At 36.0% G+C, this 10,151-nt stretch overlaps 1 protein-coding gene across 1 annotated transcript in view; it reads left to right on the forward strand.

The window, feature by feature from the left end:
* The window catches only part of LOC108732564 (protein spaetzle 3), a 102,492-nt gene that overhangs the window by 82,448 nt on the left and 9,893 nt on the right, over nt 1-10,151 (forward strand). The window contains exons 3-4 of the mRNA XM_025976050.1: nt 1,641-1,765; nt 1,821-1,941. Of these exons, the coding sequence (XP_025831835.1) occupies nt 1,641-1,765; nt 1,821-1,941 (246 nt within the window). The remainder of the gene's footprint in view (nt 1-1,640; nt 1,766-1,820; nt 1,942-10,151) is intronic.

Here is a 10,151-nt window from a genome sequence, read left to right on the forward strand (position 1 = left end):
ATTAGCTATCCCTCATAGATGGTCCATTACCCATTCCTGCACATCCTTCATCCCATCAACAAATAATAGAGACGTCCGCTATCCTTCTTAAGCTATACAGCTCTGTCAATTGCCTCCTCCTATACATCGTAAGTAGCCTAATATTCCTTCATCTCATCATCAATAAATCATTCAGACATCAGCCATACTTAGTTTCACCTGCAACAAACAATATGGGTAACCGTTATCTCCTCCTTAACCCTTAGCAGCCTAATATTCACATTATCATCCCTTCAGCAACAAATTCAGGCAGCATCTCAATTACAATTGAAAGTAATTTTGAACTGTTGTATCTACTCTTTTTAGAAGCCATTAAAATTATTGTTAGACATTTTTATTACGCTAAAAACAGTTTAATCATATTCACCATTATAGTATTAAGTACATTCAAATTAATTGTATGGGCGTTGTTTAGAGAATCGAAGCAGTTCTTTTTTTCTATCCGCCAATATTTTTACATCTAATTAACATTAATAATAGAGAATGACATAATTGTAGCGTTCTATAGGAATTTCCACTCTAAATCAGTTCCTACAGTTTTATTATTGCACTAATTTTTATCATTTGTTAGTTCTTTTTGACTTAATCCTCCGACATTTAACAAACTTCATTTGCAGCGATCATACACAGTTCTGCACTGGCGTTTGACTTAAACCTCAGGCGTTTAACGTACTTCACTTGTAGCGATCATGTACAGTTGTACAAATCATTAGTGTTCTGCAGTGGCGTTTAACGTAAACTTCAGGCGTTTAACGTACTTCATTTGCACCGATCATACACAGTTATGCAAATCATTAGCGTTCTGCACTGGCGTTTGACTTAAACGTCCGGCATTTAACGTACTTCATTTGCAGCGATCAAACACAGTTGTGCAATTATTAGCGTTCTGCACTGGCGTTTGATACACGTTCTGTTTCATACAAGAAGTCAAACGGATTTAAGTTAGGACTATGCGCCGACCAGGGTACATGACCCGTACGTCTAGTCCAGCGTCTAGGAGAACGTCTAGAAACTCACACATTAGTTCATGCAATAACAATCTGCACTGACCTATGACTCTGATACATTGACCTACTTTTAATGACTTAGTCTGTATACATACGTACGTAATACAAGCCTACAACGTTAACTACTCTAGGCTAGTTGTAAACATAATCATCGTCAATGACACTTAACCTAATCTAACAAATAATACATCAGTACAAAAATGCAAAAACGGATACTGCTAAGTAGCAGCAGATTCAATGCGGCGTTGCGATGTTGTATTTTTCTGCGTAACCTTATCAGGGCCGGACTGTACTTTCAAATACGTTTTTCTCAAAAACGGTGGACATTCAGACCACCAAATATTTACTTAATTTTCTTGTTTTATAGTGGCCTATTACCTCCTGCAAGTTTGCTACTATAAAGTTACAGTTTCTGCCATTAGACGATAGTTATTCTACCTTGACACTGAAAAACGCGATTAGTTAAATTATTCTGAGACGATTTAGAAGTTTTGTCTGTCAGTCAGTGTTTTTAGAGCGATTAAGTTCATACATTTGACATTGTTTGATTCTTATTAATATAGACAAACAAACTAATACTCATTTTTTTTTTAGATTTTATGGACTGCCCTATCAGTAGCGTTAGGACTACAGATACGTGGAGATTATATTCGTGGAGTGCCCTGTATAAAAAAATACGGGCAACTATTCTGTCCCACAGCGGGGAACAGCTACCCCCTGTAAGTTCTCTAAATTATGACAATTTTATGACACGTTGATCTACTTGTTTTTTAGAGACCGAATAGAAACTTTCATTGACGAAAACAAGGCGTTAATGCGAAGGATGTACGGGGACTTTACGATGGGCGAAGAATTCACGGGTGGCACGAAACGAAAGAGATCGGTTAATAAGCCGGGCGTGCCGGATTTACACGCTGATCCGGGACCCGATCCGGTTGTGATGGGCGGAGATTCGTTCTTCGAAAAATTCACGAGGACGCCAAGACAAAACTTCCGAGCAAACCAAACATCGGAAACTGGAAGGTAAAAACAAAAGCTGTGGGGTAATGAGGTTTGCATTTCGTAGTAATGTTACGTACCACATCAAATACATTGTTAAACATAACGATTTTTATGCCAAATAACATTAGGTGTCAAAATCTATTTTCTATTTTCTATTTTCCTTGTAAAAATTCACTAGTGATCTTCCGCAACCATTCCACCCAGAACAAAAAAATGAGGTATATACTACCCCTTTTTAAACAAGACTGATTAAAAAACATGCAAAATCTGTTTTGACTACCAATGATTATTTTATAAGTATTTAATTTCTTAATTCTGTAAAAGAATTTCCATATTAGAATGCGCTTAATAAATAATTCTGAAAATAGGATAAATTGGATAAATAATCGGTTCCTTTTAATTAGAAGGTTTAAATTCCTCTAGTGTCGGCATGTTTCATTAACCAATTAATAATAGATAATTATACAAAATTAATACATTAAGTCAACGGGCAACTAGAAATCAGTGTCACACCTATTGAAAACACGCATTAAGGTATTTGTTTAAATTGTTTGTAATTAATTAATTCGAGCTACATACCTACCCATAATTACCGTCGAAATATTATATAAGACATCAGTATACATGTATCTATATAGTACGTGCTAGATAGTAAATATATATATATAAGTGTAACACCCGTTTATATCTTAATTATTTTTATTAATGCTCTTTAATTACATGTAGTTTATCCATTAATTATCATGTGTCAAAATATAATTATTAATAACGGAAACACCATCAAGATTCTAAAAAAGGAAAATATTGTGTATATAAGTACGTAATACTTCCTCCAGAATGATACACCTTTGTATTTCTTCCCCTAATACTTATCAACAGGGATATTCAAGCATTTTTTACCTCTTAAATTGCTTGAATAGTCCTATAACTATGAATTAGATTATTCAACTTTTAACATAATACAGACTTTCCGACAATTCAATGAAATAAACCGAATTTCAAATTGCAAATTAATAAAAAAGATAATGCAACTTCACCCTCTATATCTACCCCCCGTTCCTGGTGGGTTATCTGCCAATTCTAAAACGTATCCCCCATAAAACGCTGAAACAATATAATTGTTTAAAAATTTTTGTACTCTCTCCATTATAATTATTCGAGTAAATAAAACAATCGAGTGCAGTTTCTCATTTCCCAAACAAGGCCTGCTAATAAGAAAGACCGACCGGAAGCTGAACCCGGAACTGATTAGGGGAGTGTCAAGGTCTCGCGTTAAACAATTGAAATGATACCCTATACAAGTGAATGGTTTTCAATTATTATCTAAGATACATATACATATAATGTAGGTACCTGTGCAACACAAGGGCGTGAAGTATTTTTTCTAGCGTATTTATGACGACCTGTCAGTCTAGTGGCCTTAGAAAAAATGCAAATTGTCTGTAGTAACGAATACGTGGACCCTTGTGACCGAAAAAAAAAGATATTAGACATTAGCCAATAACTTCTGGTCTTTCTTTTCAATTTTTTTATGGTTGTTTTAACTAGTGCCTAGGCAATAGTGCATTAATAAGAAATGTGACTGTTGTCAGTCTGGACAAGGACGCATTTCCGAATACTGTTATTTAATATCCATTCAGGGTGAAATTCTTAGTGATCTAACAGCCGAACATTATACCACAACATTTTTTGCGCTTTTCGATGATAATTCCTTATAATATATGGTTGTTAGGAAAGTCATTTCGTTTTTTTTTTTGTGGAAATAAAAGACAGTTTTCGTATAATAAACAAATACTTTATTAAATTATATATTGACCGTTCTGGTCCAACACCTTTTGCCATCTTTCTGGTAGTAGCATAATTCCACGCTCATAAAATTTTTGGTCTTTGCTGGCAAAAAACTGATCGAGGAGGTTTTTGACCTCCTCATTTGAGGTGAAGGTTTTACCGTCTAAAAAATTTTGGAGTGACCGGAACAAATAATAATCCGATGGTGCCAGGTCTGGAGAATATGGTGGGTGTAGCATTGTATCCCATTCAAGCTGTAAAAGCTTTTGGCGAGTGACCAAACTTGTGTGAGGTCTCGCGTTGTCTTGGTGAAACACTACACCTTTCCTGTTGATTAGTTCTGACCTTTTCTGTTGAAGTGCATCATTCAGTTTGTCCAGCTGATGACAGTAGACTTCCGAATTAATCGTTGTGTTATCCGGTAAAAGCTAAAAAAAAACGATTCCTTTAAAATCCCACCAAACAGACAGCATCACCTTTTTTTGGTGAATATCGGCTTTGGAAATGGTTTGAGCCGGTTCATCTTTTTTGCTCCATGACCTCTTGCGTTTGACGTTGTTGTATACAACCCATTTTTCGTCCCCAGTGATGATGCGCTTCAAAAACGGATCATTTTCGTGACGTTTGAGAAGCGAATCGCAGACGTCAATGCGGCGACACAGATTTCTCTCTGTGAGAACATGGGGAACCCATACATCGAGCTTCGAGGATAATCCCAGGCCTTTCAAGTGGTCATAAACTGTTGAATTTGATAAATTTAACCTCAATCCGATCTCACGTGTTGTTATTCGCCGGTTCACATCAACTAATGCCTTTATCGCGTCTTTATCAGCTTCAACCGGCCTTCCCGAACGTGGTGCATCTTCGACATCAAAATTGCCGGATCGAAATTTAGCGAACCAGTTCTGGCACTGGCATACTGTCAACACACCTTCTCCATACACATCAGTCAATTTCTTTCTGGCTTGAACAGCATTTTTACCCTTTCTGTAGTAAAACAGTAAGATATGTCGAATATGCTGCTTATCGCTCTCCATATTTAAAAGGGCACCAACCAAAAACTACTGCGTAGAATTAATTGGAATTTTTCACACAAAGCCTTGCTATATGAGCTCTCAAAGCATATAAAAATTATACGGCTTAAATGTGAAGTTGGGTGCAAAAGAATACAATTAAATCCTCTGTCGGGAAAAAACGAAATGACTTTCCGAACAACCCAATAGTTCTGCATACATTCCATTTGCATATAGAACAAAGGTCAAAAAGTAATTGTTTTGAAAATTTTTATTACAAAAAAATATTCCTTCGCCCCGAAAATGATATGATAAGGGTGGAGCTGAAAGCTCAAACATACTTTTCCATCTACAGAAAAATATTTTTTAAATAACTTATTTGGAGTTATTTACTTTCATAAAATTTTTGACGGTCTAGTTTTTGACTTTTCGCAGTCCGGACCTTGACCTAGTTGCCGACTGGTGTTTTAGAACGGTAAAAAGATCAAACCCCTACACCAAAACACGACACTGGACATCAACAAAAACGTAATTAAAAGCTTGAAACAGAGAGATTATTTTTATCAAAGATAACACCACTTGTCTCTACTGTGGGTTCACTGATTTATAAACTGGCTAAATGAATTCAACAATCTCACAATTAAACAACTTGGTTTTTAAGTAAACAATTTAACTAAATTCATCAGTAAAGTCAGAAACATTAAGTTCCAGTGTACTAAGGTTTTTCTATCTTCTTCCAAGTGTACCACACCACATTAACATTTTTGAAGGATTTACTTAAATGATATTGTGATTGAGTACATCACTCAAGGTTCAATGTAGATGCCTCAACATTATTTTTAGATAAGTGGCTACTTCTATAAACATAAGGAATGAACAGCTATGGAGAACTCCTAATCGCTCTTTATGGCTGATCTTTCGAGAATGACCCAAGTCACCACCAGGAGTATTTTCCTCGACTTTGACTAACAATAAGATATGAGAACCCTTGTAATACCAAAGATTTTCTTGAGAAATTAAATTAATGTTTTACTTCTCTACTTTGCTTGCTTTTCGAAATGCGTATGGTTCAAACTTGAACTCTCTTAAAACGCTTTTTACTAACCCTAAGGATGGAATTCCGCCAGGGACATAATTAATTGTACATATATTAGATAAACTAAACGTTCTATACATATTAGGTTCAAAGAGAATTTGGCTCATGTAAAGTTTGGTTCAAAGTAATTTCACTGAAAATCATTTGTTCTCTAGGATAAGTATTTTGGACGTTTAGTGTCTATAGCGTGCTGACGCGAGCAACCAAGTTCAAAATCGCGACCCACATCAGGTAGTTTCAATAAATTTCTAACCCAGAACTTGGCAGCAAATAAATTCAATTAATTCAGTGATGTAAATAAGGGGTGTGGCACTCAGAGGTGAGCTGTTAGTCCCAAGCACATTCAAAATCCGACTTGGGCGTCACTAACGTAAGTTACGCCACTGGTTTAAATTCTACCGTATAATTGCAAGTTATGTATCCATGTTATTCCATTCTCTCTTTCATAAACCAATCAATCAATAAAATGAAAATTTCCAGGTGCCTTTATGTTGATTGCAATATAACAATTAATTAAAAATTGTATTATCTCGCTAGCAATTACTCAAGGTCAATCAATGAAAGTAACAAGGAGCAACTGAGAATAATAAAAAAGATATGATAATAATGGCAGTTAATGGTACTAACTTACAGTACATATCTGTCAATATGTTCGATAAATACAAAAATTATATAAAAAAAAACTGAGACAGTAATCGACAACGCATAGTTGCTCAAGTGTTCGTTGGCGTTTCAACTTTTTTATACTCTAACAATAATTTATATTAATTTATCAATGCTTAATGGCGTTAATGATTGTTTATTAACTTATAATGGCGCTCGAATCTATTGTCTAATTGGATAAGTTACAAAAACGGGTACCTACAAANATATCAACTACTCTAAACGGACTACTTAGTCAATTACTTCCTCCTACACTTCCTTAAAAGCCCAAAACTCACTGGTAACCTCCCCCTTTATTCCATCATCAGCAAATAACACAGGCATCAGTTACCCCTTTCTTAAACGAACCTGTTCCGTCCATTATGTCCTCCTACATTTAGCAGCCAAAAACTCACTGATGTCCTGCCTCCCCTTCATCCCATCCTGAACAAACAACACGCATTAGATACCGTACCTCCTCCTACGCCTCTCTAGCAGATCAAAATAAAGATGATGCTTCTCCAAACTTCCAAACCAAAGTTCATTTACTGCGAACATCACCTTCCTAAATTGACTAGACTCCGTAAAACCACAACTACTACAGTATAAATGCAATAATAACTAGACACGACTTCGACACATTCTTATGAGGTCATTATATAAAATACTTTCTAGAGGATTTCGACAATAAAAAAAATAAACTTTAATACCAAAAAAATAGAAGAACAAAAATTAAATAGCAATCAGACAAATTGCTCCAATACAGTCCATAATAAATTTACAATAGGCATCACCGAATTTTAGAAAACTAGCTGCAGTAAGCGCAACAATGCATTAATAGAACTTTTATACACTCAAATAAGGTCAGTAAAAATAATAACCTTTCAGACGATTTCTAATAGACACTTAACTTATTAATTATCTAAACCATCCGTAGTCTAAGTAACTACTTACCTACCAACTAAACTATGTGTTACATAATGCCTTTTTGACTGTATAATTTATCATGGTATGAGATTATGCATTGTGGCTAAATCGCATCTCAATTACAATTGAAAGTAATTTTGAACTGTTGTATCTACTCTTTTTAGAAGCCATTAAAATTATTGTTAGACATTTTTATTACGCTAAAAACAGTTTAATCATATTCACCATTATAGTATTAAGTACATTCAAATTAATTGTATGGGCGTTGTTTAGAGAATCGAAGCAGTTCTTTTTTTCTATCCGCCAATATTTTTACATCTAATTAACAGTAATAATAGAGAATGACATAATTGTAGCGTTCTATAGGAATTTCCACTCTAAATCAGTTCCTACAGTTTTATTATTGCACTAATTTTTATCATTTGTTAGTTCTTTTTGACTTAAACGTCCGACATTTAACAAACTTCATTTGCAGCGATCAAATACAGTTGTGCAATTATTAGCGTTCTGCACTGGCGTTTGACTTAAACTTCAGGCGTTTAACGTACTTCATTTGCAGCGATCATGCACAGTTGTACAAATCATTAGTGTTCTGCACTGGCGTTTGACGTAAACTTCAGGCGTTTAACGTACTTCATTTGCACAGATCATACACAGTTATGCAAATCATTAGCGTTCTGCACTGGCGTTTGACTTAAACGTTCGGCATTTAACGTACTTTATTTGCAGCGATCAAACACAGTTGTGCAATTATTAGCGTTCTGCACTGGCGTTTGATACAGGCTCTGTTTCATACAACACCATACAAGAAGTCAAACGGATTTAAGTTAGGACTATGCGCCGACCAGGGTACATGACCCGTACGTCCAGTCCAGCGTCTAGGAGAACGTCTAGGAACTCACGCATTAGTTCATGCAATAACAATCTGCACTGACCTATGACTCTGATACATTGACCTACTTTTAATGACTTCGTCTGTATACATACGTACGTAATACAAGCCTACAACGTTAACTAGTCTAGGCTAGTTGTAAACATAATCATCGTCAATGACACTTAACCTAATCTAACAAATAATACATCAGTACAAAAATGCAAAAACGGATACTGCTAAGTAGCAGCAGATTCAATGCGGCGTTGCGATGTTGTATTTTTCTGCGTAACCTTATCAGGGCCGGACTGTACTTTCAAATACGTTTTTCTCAAAAACGGTGGACATTCAGACCACCAAATATTTACTTAATTTTCTTGTTTTATAGTGGCCTATTACCTCCTGCAAGTTTGCTACTATAAAGTTACAGTTTCTGCCATTAGACGATAGTTATTCTACCTTGACACTGAAAAACGCGATTAGTTAAATTATTCTGAGACGATTTAGAAGTTTTGTCTGTCAGTCAGTGTTTTTAGAGCGATTAAGTTCATACATTTGACATTGTTTGATTTTTATTAATATAGATAAACAAACTAATACTCATTTTTTTTTTTTAGATTTTATGGACTGCCCTATCAGTAGCGTTAGGACTACAGATACGTGGAGATTATATTCGTGGAGTGCCCTGTATAAAAAAATACGGGCAACTATTCTGTCCCACAGCGGGGAACAGCTACCCCCTGTAAGTTCTCTAAATTATGACAATTTTATGACACGTTGATCTACTTATCTTTTAGAGACCGAATAGAAACTTTCATTGACGAAAACAAGGCGTTAATGCGAAGGATGTACGGGGACTTTACGATGGGTGAGGAATTCACGGGTGGCACGAAACGAAAGAGATCGGTTAATAAGCCGGGCGTACCGGATTTACACGCTGATCCGGGACCCGATCCGGTTGTGATGGGCGGAGATTCGTTCTTCGAAAAATTCACGAGGACGCCAAGACAAAACTTCCGAGCAAACCAAACATCGGAAACTGGAAGGTAAAAACAAAAGCTGTGAGGTAATGAGGTTTGCATTTCATAGCAATGTTATCGTACCCCATCAAATACATTGTTAACGATAACGATTTTTATGCCAAATAACGGTAGGTGTCGAAGCCACCAAAATTTCTATTTTCCTTGCAAACCCACAATAATACATACCTCTGAATATACAGCCCACTGGAATTGTAAAAACGTTGTTATTGAGGTACTCTTACTAGACCTTCTACAAGATACATACAAAAAATACACCTCATTAATTACCTCCCCTGTTTTCTAGATACATATTTAAAATTATCATCGTTATAGGATCGTCAGTCCAAATACTGGTTGTACACGCACCTTTAGTCTACCCTTTCCGATCTTGAACCAATCTTCGAATTTTTCTGAAACTAAAACATCCCACTTCCTCAACTATTTATGAACCTCTTGTTTCCTTTTCTGCTTCTAATATGTCTCTAAGTATCCAAGCAGCCCTTCATGTCTGAGAAGGTGTCCTACCAACCTACGAGGGTGGATTGATAAGTTTCCGGCCTAACCAAGAGATGACGCCACTAGGCCTACCTTGAGGTGACATTCTATAGTACCATCCTTGGATAGCTTGTAGCTATAGTTTCAGCCCGATCTCCTTGCTAGTGTAGGTTTGACAGCACGCTGAACAAGACGCCTCTGTGGTTTTCGTAAAAATGGAAAAGCAGGAAAATCGTGCTGTCATCAAAT

Source organism: Agrilus planipennis, unplaced genomic scaffold (assembly GCF_000699045.2).
Source record: "Agrilus planipennis isolate EAB-ADULT unplaced genomic scaffold, Apla_2.0 scaffold71, whole genome shotgun sequence".
Taxonomy (NCBI): domain Eukaryota; kingdom Metazoa; phylum Arthropoda; class Insecta; order Coleoptera; family Buprestidae; genus Agrilus; species Agrilus planipennis.